This window comes from Acanthaster planci, linkage group LG19, assembly GCF_054643075.1.
Source record: "Acanthaster planci isolate LZ-2023a linkage group LG19, COTS_SCS, whole genome shotgun sequence".
Classification (NCBI taxonomy): domain Eukaryota; kingdom Metazoa; phylum Echinodermata; class Asteroidea; order Valvatida; family Acanthasteridae; genus Acanthaster; species Acanthaster planci.
The window spans coordinates 390,108-408,607 of record NC_141795.1 but is presented as its reverse complement, the minus strand read 5'-3'; the positions used below and the strand labels follow the sequence as shown (position 1 = coordinate 408,607).

Below are 18,500 nucleotides of genomic sequence, written 5' to 3'. Positions count from 1 at the left end.
TACATGAATATTCATAAATACCTGGGACAGTTTTTTTCTATTCCTATTGGTCGAAACACGTCATGTGACTGTGTATTAACATATGATAATGCCCGCCAAGAAGTGAGAATGCCCGCTGAATAAATCACACACTGGCACATGGATACGAGACAGTTTGATCGATTCTGATTGGTCAGGAGTCTGTGTTAGCATGATGTGCCACGCATGCGCTGTGTTTATTTAAAAAGATTCTGTGGGACAACTTTCAAAAGGAATATACCATAAAATGGACGGGGGTGTTTGGGAAAATGAAAGTCAAATTTTACTAACAAAATCGTTGGAAATCCATCACGTGTTGACTTCTTTTGCCCTTTTGAATTAAAGGGTATTTGTTAATGGGAATAAACACGTGCTTGGCTGGTCTTGAACTAATGTTTAAGCCCAACTCAGGAGACAGAACGCTGATAATGCCCTCGTGTGCAGCTCGGGCATTAGTCGCGTCCATCCTTCTGAGCCGGTCTTAAACACACATTTATTTTACTTTTTTCCCTAATGCTCCTTTAGCCACGTTATGGTATGTACTAAGTGAGGTGGTGTCAGACTTGATGAGCCAGTGCAGTGTGATTTTATGACTCTTAAAATGCGGCCTCCTTGCTACGTGTAGTATTGTGCAAATGTAAGTGAAGATTGTCAACGTTCAACCAACACAAGGAATGGACCATTTCATAAGAGTCTAAATTTTATCTGGCACCGGTAAAACCACTAAGGTTAGCCAGCTGGTGTTTTATGAACCATTTAAGACAAGCCACATGACAGGCTCTTGATCAATAGGAATGGCTGAACTGTCTTGGGTGCCGGTATATAGGAATATTGAATTGAAATCCCTGTCAGGAGGATGAAGCGCATAGTAATGCATGAGATAGGGTTGACATGTTTGTTCTGAAACTATGTCTTTTTATAATTTGTAAATTGCCTCTAGTTTTAGTCAACTTTTTTGATTCATGTGAACGCCAGATAAAACAACAGTTCTGGAAGTTATCCAAAGAAGAGTTGGAAAGGAATGCGAGGACTGTTTTGAATTTTCTAGGCGTTTAATGGTACAGCCAACTTGCTGATCTTCAGGTCAGTTTGCCATTTTAATCAAATGGATATGACCTAAAAGCCCTGTCTGAACATACACGTTATGGAGCGAGATGTGGTCAGATGGGCACCACCAGCATTCAATCACCCTTAAAATTGATTTTTTCCAACGTACACGTCACACAGAACACCCAATTCACAAGCTGGGGCGACGTCAGCAAGTCTCCGTCCTCATTTCATTTCAAACACGTACTTCTTTGACCATCTTTGGAGGGCTTCGCAAGGGCACAGTTAGGGCTGTCACCTGACTGAGTATGCTGGACCTATGCCAAGGGGTCGGTCGTCTTGAGTTCTTACGTGCCACTGGTTCTGAGACGGCTTTCATGACACCCGCTGAGTGCTCTGAATTACAATAGGGCCCTGCATATTTATAATCAGGGAAATGTTAGAAACTTGTTTACAGGTTTGGGATGTTGCTGCTTTTTTTTTTTTTGAAGCTAGAAAACTTCCACAAGATGATATGACTTTCGTTCTTTGATGCTTGACTTTTTGGCCACAAAAAATAATAAATAGACCATGTGTGAACATTTGAAAACTCAGCTCTATGGTCTATAGATGTTGATGAGGAGGTATATGTAAGCCGACATAAATAAAGCACTCTTGGATATCTAACCCCAGCCTTCCTAAATCTCGCAAAGTCTTGCACAGTGCAGTGAAAATAAGTTTTAATTAATTAATTTAGGTGAGGGTAATTATCATTCCCATTTGATATATTTTGTATAAAATTTCTATGCAGTTTGTTATACAGTGTTCTTGTACATGTACATGTGCAAGCAGTATCTGTCGTTGAGACTTTTTCACTGTTTGGGCTATCATCTTAATGACTTTGTGTGTGTTTGGGGGTAATTACTGCTGAATGCCCTACAGTACATCCCGCGAGTCACAAATTATTGAAGACGAAGTTTAACCAATCTCCAATTCACCACTGGCAATAATTAGCGGGAATCCCATGTTTGCACCTCCATCACACTCAACAAATTCCCACTTCCTCATGAGACAGTTCCCTCTACCAACCTGCAGTTTCAAGTAGAGTCTTTCTGACAACTTTGCGCGGTGCCGGCCGATTCAATTAAAGATGTGCGTGTACACGCGTGCTTGTCTTTCTGACTGAGACTTGCCAGGTAATTACAGCCTCAACCCCCTGCGAATCAAGACAGCTCAATTATTGAAAGGTCAAGCCTCTACTCCTGAGAGAGGATCCCCTGTCCCCCTTCTACTTTCTTTGCCTCCCCACGACTGGACAAATTACTGTTTGACCTCAGCCGCCTCTTGTATTTTATTGGGGGAAGGGAGAGAGTGGTCGGCCACAGCAAAAAACATTTCTTTCTTTCGCTCTTCTCACCTGAGACCTCACCTGGTGAGATTGCACAGTCTCGGATTTCTGGGTCGTGCCATCTCTTATCCCCTGACCTAATTTAGCGTTGTAGTTCGGTAACTGACCCGGGGCATCTGAGTTTTCTCCCTCCCCTCCATCCTTGTTATGTGTTTGTCAGAGAACTCCTAAGAATGGCTGAATAGTTTAAGTGGGTTGTGCCTATAGACTCAGGCATTTTTTTTTAGAGCAGGTTTTGTGTTGGATTAAACTGGTCAGTGATAAAAAAGGGACAACAGTCGGTGTTTGCATTATGACCGGGATAGCCTAGTACTTTGTAGTAGGCAGTGAAGTTCTTATAAACATGGTTTGTGTGAAGAGTTCACTTTTAATAATAGAGCCCCAACATGTTGACTGTCTGTGTTTTGGTGAGATTGTATGCTCAGTTGGCTATTGCTAATTTCATGAGAGTTTAAATTTACATTCATGTTTGTGGGGGCCTTTTCTGGCTCTCTGTTTTTCCTGATTTTGGTCTTTAATTCTACTTTGTGTGTTAGGACATGAAGTTTCTTTATATGGGTTTTGTGCAAGGTTGTTTTGCTACATGTACCAACGAAGTCCTGTTCAGCTGTACAGTATATATTTCAGGATGTACAAGATGTGCATGGACATGAACACTAACTTATTGCATAGTTGTTGGACTGCACACATGTGGAAACATAGACATTGTGAAGACCAAAAAGGTTACGTCCACAACTCATTCCCAACTTTCCTAATGAATGATATTTTTCCCTTAAACTGGTGAGGACGTGGGCATGCTCGCTTGTTTGTGCACAAACAGTGCAGAATACACATGATGTAAGTGGTAAATCTATAGGTTCTTTGCGTGTGTAGTAGGTTTTCAGTGGCAATGGCATTGAGCGTCAGCCTCGCTTTGCTTTTTTCCACCATTGAGGGGGCACTTGTGCACAAAGCACACTGGCTTTTTAATTTGAATTGACTTAAACTGTTTCCATTGTGTTAATGCTGAGGTCATCAGTAGCAAATCCAGCACTTACGGAAATCCGGGTGCAGATAATTTTCAGAAAAGAGAGGAGCCAAAAATGAAGTTGAGACAAAGAATATAGCGTGGGGGGTGGGGAATTGTTTGTTATGTTGATGAAAATTTCTGTTTTTAAAGTTATTGAAATTGAATAGCCAGTAGAGAATAGTTGGAACAGAAAATAGCTTTGAGACAAGAAAGATAAATGGAAAGAAAAGGGGGAGACGCGTTTCTGCAGTGCCCTCCCAGGGTCCATAATTCACTGCTTTGCCACTCCCATTGTGTGTCCTCACTTTCCCTTCCCTTCTCTGCTGGGGGAGGGGGGGTTGCTGACTGTCGTATCCCTCTACCATACCCTGTCTCCCAATCATTGGTCAGGCTGCACATCGAGAGTTCCTTGTCCCCTGTAGAGGTTGGCCTTGAGAGCATCAGACTCAGCATGGAGTCTCCAGTCAGATGGGCCATCTCTTTTGTGTTTCCAGTGCTTGGGTACTCTCTGCTAATAACCGTGAGCAGCCTCTGATGAAACAGTTTCTTTGAATTTTTTGTCTCTTTGGCAGTATTCCTGCTCACTGTCATCTGCTTCGCTTTGTCGTTAGGTTGGTGCCTCTGCCACTGATAACGATGATTCAGCGAGGCGAGAAAATATTGGGTTTTTTTTTTGGTTTGTCTTGCGAGGCTGTGCATCTGATTTGTGTCATGATGGTTTGGGTCAGAGATTCAAAACCAAAAATGGGTTGATGGTTGTGCCAAGGCCAAGTTGGTGATGAAGAAACCCTTGAATTGCTTTGTTAATTATTATGCAACAGATTACATTAATAGCTTTGCTATACCTCAGCAGAACTGTGTGACAGAGACCTCCATTTCATTTTGTTGAATTAATTCCAGATTTACCTGCTCTCTAAAATGATTTGAAAAAAATGACTTCATAAATCAAGTCTTTTAAGCATTAAAAATGCCAACATTGGTCATTCATATGACTTAACTATAACAAAAAAGGTAGCACATAATCACTTATACTGATTTTTTAAAAAAATGTACGGTTTCATTTTTCTGTTGAAAAATGACAGCATTTTTTTTCCAAAGAGCAATAACCATTTTGTTATGTAAAAGTTTGTTTCTTATTTGTCACTTTTAGTGAGTCTAAAGATGTCAAAATGCTCACCTCAACAGTGTTAATTTTTTAAAAGATGCAAATGAATTTCAGTCAAACTGTCCATAAACCCAAACAACATCCTTAAAAACAAAACAACAAATGTTCAACTTTTAAAATGCAGAATGATTCCAAATTTAGCCAGAGATTTATCGGTACAAACAGCATTTTTCAGCTGCGTCTTTAACATTTTGTCCCGCATCTTTCCCAGCCAATTTAGCTGTACCTTTTTTCTTTTTAACAAAATGGTGGCTACCCAGACATGGCTGTTGTAATTGACACCTGACAAGCCTGTCCAGGAACATTGTGTTCGCTCTGCGTCAGTCCGGTACCCGCGCTCCCTCAGTCTACGCAATCACACTCTTGCCCTCCGAAGGTGTACACACACACACCAAGTGCTACTGCCAACGCTTCGATCAATAGACATTCTCCAATGCAGTCTCTTCAATATCTATCACCCTAGCTCTGAACAGAAAAAAAAAACTCAGGGAAAAAAAAAAGCGAGAGAAACAGTTCTAAACCTGAAGTGATCGGACAATGGCCTTTTATGAGCAGACTAGAAAAGGGAGCATTTACTGTGGTGATACGGTTTCTGCTATTTTTAACGGTAGATATTTTTCAACAGCCGGGTTGGGTTACCGTTCAATTTCATGCAAGGTGAATCATGTTTTCAGAGACTTAAATATTAAATTTGGACGTTTGGGTTTGAGGAATTTTCTTTGAGAAAATGTTGCACTCTCAAAATGAATTTTGCTGAGTGCATGGCTGTTGGTAATCTCAATGTGAGATTATTTTCAAGGAGAAAAAATGGTTTCTCTTTGATGATAAGGACATGGGCATCGCCATGATTTTTTGAGCGGGGGTGGCTAAGTATTGACATGTTTTTTGCTTGAGCAAAGAAACAAACTGAAAAACCATGAGCAGTGAAAAGGGGTCAATTTGGAGTTGATTTTTCCAAGCAGATTGATGATTTTCAGTTCCTGTCATCTTTTTTTTTTACCATTTCTTTACTTTTTCTTTCTTCCACAGTTTTCATTTTTTTCTTTTAATTTTTCTTGTGGGGAGGAATTTTTATTTCATGGGTGTTTTTTTTTACAGATGTTTCTACATCCATTTTAGAATCCCAACATTGAACGAAGCCGTGCAGTTTTATCTAGTGTAGCCTGTGTTATTTTGGCTGGTCTAACATGTTAATAGTTATTTGTTACAAAAATTCTGAAAAATGCTCTGTGTTAAACTGTGCACAAGTCTTGTTTATCGGTCCACATTCTTGTCAAACTAACGTCTTGATTTCCAGTGGTGAATTTGTTGGAGCTTGTAGCTTTCTGCTTGTTGCAGCCCAGCTGTTGCATCAGAGGCCTTGGTGGAGCACTGGGTATGCGTGAATCCAGACTTTGGTACATGTATCTGCTGTGATCAATAACCACGTCAATAACTAATCATCTCAGTGACCTCCGATCGCTCACCTGGTGAATGGAAGCTTTGGAAATCCACCCAGACAATTACACGTCATTACGAAAGATTTGGCTCCATCCGTCCATCTATTCGTCCACAGGCCTTGGAGAATATGAACAGAGGGATAGATTGGGAGATGTTGACAGAGGGAATGAAGAAGGATGTCTACTGAAAAACGTTGTGGAAATTTGTGTCTTCCTGGGAACCAGTTTTCATGGAGTTTCCGTGGGAATAGGAAGCATAGCATTTATGGCATTCATGTAGAACATGTGAGGGTTGTCCATCACCAGTGTAATGTATTAAGCATTGTATACCTGTAGGGTCCGTGGGAAAGATTCACAGGCCTGCTTTTGTTGGACTCAAACCCACAACCTCCTGCTGACTGGCACAGATGGTTTAACTGCTCAACCAGTGCATGTGTCCATTCAGCCGGCTGGTTCAAATCCAGTATACAGAGGAAACTTGTAAACAGGCTCTCAGAAAGTGCTCACAATATATTGCATTGGTGGAGGGGAAACCAAACATTCCAATTTCAATTTCCCTGAAGCAGACACCATCAGTAGTTAGGTAGCACTTGTATTGGAGGATCAGAGCACTTCACAATTATAATCTCCTGTATTCAGCAAGCAAACACTCCAGTAACTCATTAGGAGGTGCAGACCACCTGTGACCAATCAATTATTAAGGGATTGCACTCACTACTCAACACTACTCACTGGTGTCACCTTGCTGAGGGACATGTGCACATGAGACTCAAGTTGGAATCAGAATATATGGTGTTGGTAACTTTGTTTTGCCCTGACAGTTTTTTCTTGTGGTAAATGTTTTAAGATCAAGTTTCTTGTTTTCTACCATTCGACGATTTACTCAACTGTTAAATATTTACAAAATATCAAATCTTACTCATTTTATATTCTTTGAATCAGGTGATGAAGACTGAGGTTTGGGGGGTTTCGCACACAGTGTGATCTAAAAATACTTCTTGTGTTCTGTAATGTCTGCAGAAGAGCATCATGGTCAAATGCAGTCAAGCAGAAGGGATCCTGAATGGAAACTCTCATGAAAAATTCAGTTTGTCTGGACAAGAATTAGCAGTCGTTCAGCATGGAGTTCTTAATCCAATTTATGTGATATTCCTGGCCCTTCCCCCCAAAAAAACTTACTGCGCTTGCTCACTTTGCAAAAGTGCCGATGTCATTGCATTTTTAGCACCCTATTCTATGAAAAGCAACAAATTTGTACACAAGTTGTACTTCGTTTTTTTTTTTTTTTGGGTCAGGACTTCAGTGAAAGCTTCACAAAATCAATAACGGCGACTCGCTTGAGTTGCACCACACAGGTAACAAGGATTTTCCTGCTTGACACCCTGCCCCGAGGTTGAAAAGGGATACAGTTCACTTTCCTGATCCTAGCCTTTGTGTGGGGATTAAAGGGGGATAATCTCTGGGATAATATTATGCTCTATTGACTTCGATCCTTTCTGGGGGGCAGTGTGCCAGTTGGCCATGATGCGAAGGACTTCTCCGGAAGAAAAGTTTGATCCCAACTCAATGTGTGTTTTACAGCTTGGTACAACTTTTTCCAGCGGTCCCCTTTCACCCTAGTGATATTTTTGTTATCGGCACTTGTCCTTTGGCTCAAATTTTTGTTTGATTTTCCCACTGTGCTGATGGTTACACTGTAAACCTGTGAACATGATGTAATGGATAAAATGACAAAATGACAAAATATGTAGTAATAAATATAATACTGAATTAAAATACTGCCCCCATGTACTCATGGTAACAGACAACATGTGCATTATAAAGGAAGAAATTAAAAATCCAAAGTCAGAATATACTTAGCGGAAAACAAATAGATTTCACAGATGTTAGCACAAAACAACAAAAGTGTGACTGTAGATGAAAATCCTGTTTTCAAATGTTTATCTTATCATTCAAGTGTAACTGCATATCTTTGATGAAAGATTTAGCTATCAAATTACTGACAATTTGTGACTTCTCCTCAATTTGTCTGTTTTTCCAAAAGATGATCATTGGACATGATGAGAAAGATGACATGTACCTTTCAGCACTGTCTAATTCACTCGCTTGGTATAAACAGTTTTGTCAGTCTGCTTTGATTTTGTAGAATGAATGAGTCTCCTGGAATTGATCATTAGACTTAAAGCTTTCTGACTAGTGATTGACCACAAAATGGCGGTAGCCGCTGTTTTCCTCTGTACCATGCGGCCTCTTCACCCCTGTTTAAAGGCACAATACCTTCATGACATTGTGGAGAATGCTTTATGCAAGCTTTAGGGAGTAAACCCCTGTGTCGTGCTCGGCTATTCATGGAAGCTACTGTCTGTGTGGCTGCAGGTGTGCATTGATTTTGACGAGAATTACAAAGGAACCGATAAATCTTAAATTTAATGACCCCAAAACTGCAGAACATTTCAGTAACCAGATTTGTACGTAAACGTATAAAGACTGTGACTGATTTGGGATTGTTGAGCCTAGACCCCATAACTTTACATGAAGTTGGGAGACGCTGTGCACTGCAGTGTGCATGTGCAATGTGGCTGAGGTGCAAAGAACACCCCCATTGGTTTGTGGTTCACTGTGGGATCCTGGTGGATTGAGCTGGTACATGCAAGGGTTCCTGTAACATGTATGAACAGCCCTGGAGGAAAGGGAAAGCGAGAATGAAATCTGAAGTTAGTGCTGATCTTTTAATGTTGCTTAATACATGCAATGTGATTAATTACTGTATGAAGTACATGTAGGATGGCTCAGTTGTGCTCAAGATTAAGTTTCATTGTACTAGAAGTTGTCGTTTACCAGTGACAAAAGAGTACGAATTTGGATGGTCGAAACAGCTTAGCTGCTCTTTATAATTTTTTTTTTAGGTAAAGATCCGATAGGAACAGTAATTATTCAATTTTTTTGTTTAGTGTACATGAAGGGCTTCTGATATAACACATTGTACCAATCTTTATATTACTTTAATTTCTTTAATTTCTTATTTTAATCTTAATAGCAGATGCCACTGGGGCCCATTTCCCTGTGATGTATGTAATTGCCACTTATTTAAATAACACATTTTGTGAAGTACGCAAATGGAGGTGCAAATAAGAATAAACCGGCCTGGTCTTTTTTGGGTTGATAACTGATCACTTGCTGTTTATTTTGGGGATCTGGGTCGCTGGATTTGGTTTATTGCACATGACATTTTAAATGCAGCGGTAAATACTGTCTGACTCCGACAGTTCTCACCAGTTTGTTTGTTTGTCATTCTTCTCGGTCTGTTTGACAGCATTAAAATTATTGGCAACATTTCACCCTTGCAAATGTAGCGGAACTTTGAAAAGGAACGACATGCATGGTTGATCGGCAGGCACCTGCCGCCGGCAGTTTTCTAGGGTCCATGTCAGAGAATGAATGGCTCTGAACTCCTGATCCATCCCCCAAAGTATCAGTAACACTGAGACAGGCATTGGTGTTTTACCTCATGAGTGCAGTCTTTAAAAAAAGGGCCACAGTTTAGGCCTAACTGGGGATTGCCCCAAAATGGTGCATTATCGGGAACGGAAGTGTCTTTAATTTCAATTTTTTTTTAATGATTTGAAACTCTGGCCTTATTTCACTTCAACCTCGACCCCCAGTGTGAACAACAATTTTGAATTGAAGTGGAAAACAACTCACATTGGAGAAATTGGGCTGTTTATGGTAGAGCCTTTAAGAAAGATTCTGCTAGGATTGAAACATTGAGCTGTCTAGCATTTTAGATTTTAAAAAGTAACTTTGTTCCAAAAAAAAAAAAAAAAAAGAGATGGAGATTTTCTTATAGTATCTGGTTGGATTAGAAACAGGATATCAACTTGTTCTGTACATATTCCCAAAGCCTTTGGTAACAGCGTCTGTCACCTCATAGTCACTTGTGAGCAGTGCGTATTTGCAGCAAGTAGTTGATTGCTGTTTGCACATGGACTGTCCAAATAAAAATGCTTTAGTAAAGTACATGTACTTACTTGAACTGCCCAGCTATATATTTACACTGCACATGGTCACCTCTGTTGCTGCCCACCTATGTGTCCATCCCTTCCAAAGGGGGATACTTGGTATACCCCATAATGACCCCTGCATCCTTGACAACCCAAATGCACCCCATTGTGGAGAGGAACAAAAAGCAATTTATTTACCAAGACACAAAGGAGGCTGGAGGTAACTGGCCGAGTTAGTCTCCTGCTCCAGCTGTTGTTGTGGCTGATCATGTAGAGATGCCTTGAGGGCAGCATTACCTCTCCCTGTTGGTAGCATTTGCAGTGTGCCAAAATCCAAACTATGTGTTTGTACCTGGGTTGTGTACTCACGTGCAGTAGTTTGATCAAGTAAATCGATTCTGAACAATTTTCATTTAAAAAAAAAAAATCATACAACATAAAAATACAGGTTTAAAAGTTAAAAACAGGCTGTAGCCTGGAACCCCTGAATTGAACCGAGTTAACACACTTGCAGATGTGGTGATTAAACATACTGCTCCCGAATCCTTGAAAAACCACCTAAAGCTATTGTAGGATTCAGCAGGATTGGGTAAAGTGGCTTCACATGCAGTATATTAGCTTGTGCTACTCTATAGGGGCTTGATTCCCTTTGAACCCCAGAGTGAGGAGAATGTGTCATTGGCTCCTGCACAATGATGGGTTTTAGAGGATTTGAATATGATAGGTGGGACTGTTTACAAAAAGTGACATTTTCTCAAGTTTGTAATTTGATTCTTGTTTTCTGTGTCCCAGGTGATGTCGGCGGTGTTGAGATGGCTCCCATTCAGCAGCATCAGTTCATCCCACTCACTGAGGTCCTCTGCCTCATCATCTCCGAGATGAACAAGCGCAAACTCACAGCAACCCCGGACTCCATCCGCGACAAGCTGGCTGAGTGCTATTCTAAGATGCCTGTGCCCAACCCGGAGATCATCCTCAAGTCCCTCAACCACCTGATGATGGAGAGGAAGATAGAGCAGAACGGCAATAGCAGAGGCTACACAATTGTCGGCCTGGACAAGCTGCCCCCAGAAAGCCCCTCTGGAGACGAGCTGGAGGTTGTCATGGCTAAGCCCAAGGCCAAACCGGCTCCCTCGTCACAGGAGGATCGGGTGTACTTGGTGTACAAGGACGGTGCCCTGACCAGACACACCTTGCCAGCATCCTCTAATATGGTGGACAAGAGCACTCAGACTGTCCGTACCCGGAGTGATTCCTCCTCTCCGAGACCAGTGTCCTACCCAGCCAATACCAACATGAGTACCATTTACGAGAAGAGCCACACTATTGGGACGAGCAGCCCATCCAAGCAGCGGAATGTGGAGGCCGAAGCCAGTCCCTTACAGCGGAGTCATTCCATGAGGGAGCGGCGAAGTCCTGCCAAGAGGAACAACTTTGATCATACAAGCTCCATGCGAGCCAGGACCGGAGAGATTGACACGGGATATTTCACCTCAGATTCGGAAGCCAAACAGTCATGCTTTGGCCGTCTCCTGGGCAAATCAGCCAAGAAGAAAGCCATTATGCAGAGCAGCATCACTCACCAGACATTCTCGGCTCAGTTTCCACCGTCGGACATTCACGATCCATTCTTCAACTATGCTCACTGGCTTGGGAAGTCACCTCAGAAGGTGGCCCTGAATTCAGTGGCTTCCTCCAGCCCCAAAAACAGCAGCAGCAAGGATAAGACCAAGTCGGGGAGTGGAGCATCCCCATCTAACGGGACAGGGACATCGGCAAAGAAGGAAGGATCCAGGAAGGGGCACTCTTCACACAAGGATGTCAACCATTACCATGTGGAGCATGGTCGGTTGACACAAACTGCCAAAATGCTGCAGCAGAAGTACCAGGACAAAGCCCAGGAATCTATGCCTGAGTCGGAGCAGGAGTTCCTGAAACCAACCCAACTGTACGACGACAAATTTCGCACCAAAGTCGTTTCTCAGCAGATTCAGTCGGTGAAGACCACCAAGAAGAATGACAAGGTGAAGAATTACTTCACGTCTATTCAGAGCAACAAGCCCCAGCAGATGACGCCCTTTGAGGGGATCAGCACCGATGACCAGAACGACTCGGAGATGGAACTGCAGCGACGGAATGAACTGGCGGCCGAGAAGCGACGTCAGAAACTGGAACAACTGAAGGAGCGCAGACAGGCACGGATCTTCACCGCCCACAGATCCATGAAGGAATCTGAGATGACTGACCCTATGGATTATCCATCTGCAGGAATGGAACAGCCTGCCAGCTCTCTGGGTCATCCCACTAGCCCTGGAGGGAGTAACGCCAATGATATGGAAACTCCAGAACCAATAAGACGGCAAGTGATGGTGATGAAAAGAACAGAAAATGTTGAGGTAAAGCGTGCTGAACTCAGTCCAACCTCGGGCCCTTTCCCTGCAATTTTACAAACGCCAAAGAATTATAATGGATACAGACAGTCTGAGCCCCAGACTAACTATAACGAGCCCACTGAGCATGAGCAGTATTACCGCGATGAGGAAATTGACAATTACATGCGGGAAGAGCAGCGTAAGCAGCTGATGGATAATATGGAAGATCCCATGTGCTCACCGCAGCGGGATACCAGTGGTTTTGTCTTATATTCACAACACCAAGGGAGGGATGTCATTGCTGATTGCAGAGAGGGAACCAGCCAGATGACAATGGCTGTCAACCCACGTTCCATGTCGCAACACCTCGATTACATGGACAATGAGCGTCCACCTCCCCCACCGCCCATCCGCTTCAATTCCCAGTCGGACCGTAGCTCCGGGCACCAGCCTCCAGTTCACAGTGTCCAACCTTCTCAGGTGATGATGCAGAACCCGATGGGCATGCACCCTGCGTACCCCCCTCAGATCCCAGTCCACCAGCGGTTGGAGAGCCTCTCCAGCTCCACAGGGGACAGCGGGTTCAATTCCCCGCGATCCTCCCTGGCCCAGAGCCACAACAACAACTCCTCCCCGATTGATCACATGGCCTCCTACGACCCCCTCCACAATCGGCACAGTGCCACATCTGGCATCCCTGTGCTCATCAAGCCCATCCCGCGTCAGACCCAGAACGACCTGGACAACCAGAACCTGGACAGTGGCAGTCGCATGATCAAGTCCACCTCCAATCCGACGCATCTCCACTCCACGTTCTCTGAGCAGCCCAACAGTGCGGATTTGTCGGTAAAGAGGAAATTCAAGAGTTCAGACACTGTTGACGCTAACTCAGACACATCAGAGAAGACAGTATATAGCTCCATAAGTCGACGGTCCAGACTTGAACGTCCCAAAAGCTTTGAAGTAATTGGAACAGTATGAAACTCAGTAGACCTCCAAGTTTTGACACCACACCCTTCTGTGAAGGTGTCCAAAAAGCCTCAATTTCATTTACAATGGGAAAGTCTATCATTACAGGAAAAAGATCTGGACGTGTGTCACATATTGATATTTAAGCACATTGTATATTTACAACTGCAAGAGGAAACTGCCTTTTCCCCTGGCAAAATTTGTAACTGACATTTGCCAGTGGCATCAGACATCTAAGGTTAGCTTTTCGCTCTGAGTTTAAATTCGTTAAAAACCAAAGATCATCTAGCTTTGTATGTGTATTGTGTTTTAAGTGAATTTAATTGGAACACATGTAAAATGTAATCTTAAATTATTGCACAAAATGTCAGACATAGTCCATACTATTTTTGCGTTGGTTTGTCTTTCACTTTCATAAAAGATCGTAGATCGTGAAAATTGTTCTTTTGATTTTTATAACTTGTAGACAGGTGGTGGAAATTGTTCCATAGTTTAGCAAGATCTACTGGGAGACATTTACAGAAGTACAGTATATCTACTACTGATGGCTCTTTGAAAAATGGAAGGGGATTTTGCAATGTCAGTATCTTTGTCAGCTCATTGTTATTTGAAGGAAATTATGACTTTGAGGATGTGTGGAATTTCTGTTTATTCCCAATCCCGAATTGTTCATGGGTTATTTATTTTCATTGAAATATATATGTACATATACATGTAAATATTGACAGCCATTACAAGCTTTACATGTGTGAAAAGTCATGTTCGAAATTGGGTCCTCTTTTCAATATTTTTGTTTTGGGATTCTTTTCAGTATTCCCTGTCATTTTTGTTTTCTTTTGCAAAGTACTTGGGATACTGCTGAAAACGGATAGCAATACATAATTGGACAAGCATGCACTTTTGTAACGCACCCTTTTGAGTAGGGTGCTGTGCTACTCAAATTTTTTGTACAGAATGTCAGCTTGGAAGCACGAGTTATTGAAGCTTTTGTAAACTGTTTAGTATTGCAAGGCAGGGTGTCCTCAAAAGAAGCCTAGTTGTGAAGTGATTGTGTGTAACAGTAATGGAAGCCGTGAACACTCTTTGAAGTCCTTGTAATTTACGTGTATAGGTCACTTGTAGAGTAAATATCTTTGTATATGGTTTAGAGATTGCACTGAGAATTTGTCTTTGCTGTTAATTGTAAATATTCACTGAATTGTAAATCTACTGCAAAAATGTTTTATGATGCACTGGTGTACGTGGGCAAATTCATTGAAATGGACAGACATCCGTGCAAGTTTTAAGTTTACGTAGATTAATGCAGCGACCAGAATTAGAGATGGTTACTGCAGCAGCCTCACGCTCATGTGCAGGTGATATGTGAATGTTAAATACGTCTCCAACCAGTTGGGTGTTGTGATTTGCCCAAATCAGCATGCACCTGAAATTGAATAATGCATGTGTGAGTGTTGTGTGGTACCACTTTAGTAATGGTGTCTCTTCACATTAGTTCCCTTTAGTCCGTTCTTTTTAGAGCTACCAACTCCTGTGATTAAAAAAAAAGAGAAAAAAGTGCCAGATCTTATTCAGGTTTTAAGTGGCTATGGCTTTTGAAGTGGCTTCGTCTTAGGATTTTTTTTTGTTGATGTGCTATGGAGAGAAGTCTTAGCCATGGACAACAGTGCCTGTTGTTGCAAAGCGCCAGTTCTGAAAAACAGCCATTCCGTTCACCTGGGATAAAACAGTCGGGCACCTCCTCCGTCGGGAGAGCATACGTGTAATAAATAATATGGATTTGGGATGCAGGATTTGAAATGGAGGAAGGCCCATGGACTGTTATTACACGAGGGTTTTGACCTTACATGAATGTGGGATTTCTTGCACGGATCTCTGTTCCATTACTGTGATATGCTGCCTTGGTAATGTCTCTATAAGTACTGATTCACAAACCACTCCTGTTAAATTATTCTTTCCAGTATTTGTAAATTTCCTTCTTATTTGTCTTTAAGTGGCACGGTTGCATTGCAGGTGATCGCACTTTAACATTTTATAAATCAGTGTACCTAAATGCATGCTGGTGTTCCTGTGTTGCTTGCAGAAATTATTACCATATGACAAGGTTTGCTTGAATGGTGGGCCAAATTCTTACAAGTAGAAAGTGGCTGTGATGCTGGAAGAGTCTGTTGCATGACTTTCTCAAGTGTTGCTGCTAAGTTGACTTTATCAAGTGTTCCTCAAGTGCCCACATTTTGCTTTTTTTATGCCTTATCTTACGTTCCTTGCTTAGATTCTCCAGACTTTTATTAAACAAGCACTTCAACTCACATATAATAATCAAATGGAATTTTAATGTTGATGCTTGATATAATGGTTCATGTCTTTTTAAAATTAGTTTTCACTTTTTGGTAACTTTGAGATTGCTCAGATTTGTGTAATTCTAAGATTCCGAAATCTATAGTGTGAAAAACAAACTTCCACAGCTATCAAAACACCAAATAATAAACAGACATGTAATTACCAAATATTATAAGGAAATATGGCTGTCTTTAAAAGCAACAGGTCAAATCTTGCCACCAACCAAGGGTGATATTTCTGCAAATTTTTGCACAAGTCTATAGATTAATAATTTCAAAAATAATAACACAGGAAAATTTCAGATTTAATTTGAGCCAGCGAGAAAGAAAAAAACTGAAGTAGTATGCTTCAGGGGCAAAATTGGTTTCTCATCAAAGACCAACTCTATTCCTGGGAGGCAATCTACTGCACACACTCTCGGCTTTTTTTGGTTAAGTGTTGGTGAGGATGCGAACCCCCTCAGGGTACCAGGTGTTGCAATACCGGAGGGAACGATGGGATACTGCTTCCAGGTTGGGATTGATAATGGCAGTCATCGATGATAAGAGAATTGCTGCAGCTTGTGTGTGTGTGTGTGGGGGGGGAGCTTGTAGCATGGGTCAGGGAGCAGTATCCAGGACATCAACGACCAGACATCAATAGAGCAGATGATGAGCTTTAGGTAAATTCAAGAGCAAGTATCTACTGCCTGTTATGTGAAAGGGGATGCATCATTAGTCAACATAACACCAATGGTTGGATGACATAATACATTGGCCTAGTTTATTGTTAATAATGTAAACCATTGGTGACTGAGCCTTGACCTCAAACCAAACAAACTGAATGATAATACTAATACCTTGCATCATCTCTCCACCAAACTTGAGTCTTTTGATTGAATGGAAGTGCATTGAGCAGGTACCAGCATACTAATATACTCAACCTAATGAAAAAAAACTGTTGTTACTGGGTAGCTGATATAACACTTGGGAGGGGGGTAGATTTATGTGGAGTGACATGTTCATGAGCTGTTTGGTACTTCACAATGGCAAGGCCAAAGTACCTGATGTTACGCCGGCTTGTACATGTTCAGTGCACCCGAGTCAGTGTACAGACATGCTAAAATGGCCAACCTCAAGTACACAAAACAATGCTCTTGAATGAGCTGCAAAGTGATTAATTTTGAGCGTGTGTGCTGAAATACCAAAGTGGCTCCAGGTTACTTCAAATGAAACAGTGGGATGAAGCATGATGAATCTGCTGTGGACAGGCTTCATTAATGTGGCGCTGTGTTACCACAAGTGTCTTGTGTTAGTCAATTTCAGCATGTGGACTTGTGTCAAATGTAATGAAGAGCAATTGATGCTTAAGTTTTCTATGCCGTAGCGATAGAAAATTCCTGTTTTTAATAACATTAAATACTTGTAACGTTAACAGTGGCTTTTATTCTGTGTGTGGTTACCATGGCAATATTGTGAACTTTCCCTGTTTAAAATAGCATTCTTACTCCAGAATTATCCAATAAAACTATTTCATTGCCCTTCTGCCCACCAGTTGCAGGGGTCCCAGGCAGGAAATACTGTTTAGCAAAGTTATGTGATAAGCAAATGTGATAGGCAAAGGCAGTACGGATTGCTCAGCAGCTTTGGCTGGAAGCCTGCTTTGGCTGAGCAAACAGTTTTTGTACACTAAGCAAATTTGAACGCTTTGTAGCTCCTTGAAATTGGTGAAGATAGAACCTGAACTATAATCATGCCTGGATTGCCCTCAAGGAACACTTTGCTTTTGGTGCAGTGATGGCAGTCAGAAGAGATTAATTAGTGTGATGTGTGCAGGTCGGTGGATTCATGTGATTAAAACATTTGATCAAGAGGGGATTGTGATCATCCCAAGAATTGGAGTTGTCAGTGTTGCATTCTGTTATCTTGTGTAAATACAGATGACTGTGAGCAAAATAAATGACCCTGAGAAAGGTGTATTAGCCTTTTTGAAGCACGGTGGACACAATAGGAGGGCGCCATTTGAAGTGGGTAAATTTGGAGTACATACAACAGATCTTACTAAACCAAATAGCGCTTGCCTATTGTGTCTGCCATACCTCAAATAGGCCAATAGCCATCATTTGTACATACCTATATAAGTGGAGGATTATCCTGTCCTCTGTTGGCCTGTGTATGTACAGTTAATATATCTTTTGATGTAGTTCATTTGAAGACCCCTAGGACATCATTCTCCCAGCTAGAGTACAGCTCCTTGTGACATTTATTTTTATACAGCACCTGCATAAATCACCGTCATCTGATTGGTGGATCGTTGATCACATGGCATTGCATTATTTGTACCAACACACAGCATGTGCATACCTACCTGTTTTACATACAAAGTGTGGACATTCCTTTGTGCTCCTCTGGTTAAAGAAACTTGAGGAAAATGCTCCTTTTTCTCCGACTAGGATAACTCTGAGCTGGATTTTTGATGATTTCCGTTCACAATTTTACAAAATAATTATAAGAACTTTTTTTTTGTAGGTAATGCTGATGCTGCCATCGTATGGAAACAGATAGATTGATGCCAAATGATTAAACAATCTCGGAATATCATGTTGGAAAATGAACGAATTCACAACTGGACAACTTCCAGTTTGACTCCGTTAATTAATCCAGCTGTACTCAGAAAATCAGATAATGGGGATTTATGCAGGTGTTGTATAAATAAATAATGAATGTTTCACTCTCATGCAGTGGAAAGAATAGTTGCATTTGGTGACTGATGAAATG

The 18,500-nt window shown here is 41.6% G+C and overlaps 1 protein-coding gene across 1 annotated transcript in view; it reads left to right on the top strand.

The window, feature by feature from the left end:
- Nucleotides 1–17,618, top strand: part of LOC110981387 (uncharacterized) — a 43,192-nt gene extending 25,574 nt beyond the window's left edge. Inside the window, exon 2 of the mRNA XM_022238965.2 lies at nt 10,859–17,618. Coding sequence (XP_022094657.2) covers nt 10,859–13,419 — 2,561 coding nt within the window. The 3' untranslated portion in view covers nt 13,420–17,618. The remainder of the gene's footprint in view (nt 1–10,858) is intronic.
- Nucleotides 17,619–18,500: the final 882 nt, after the last annotated feature.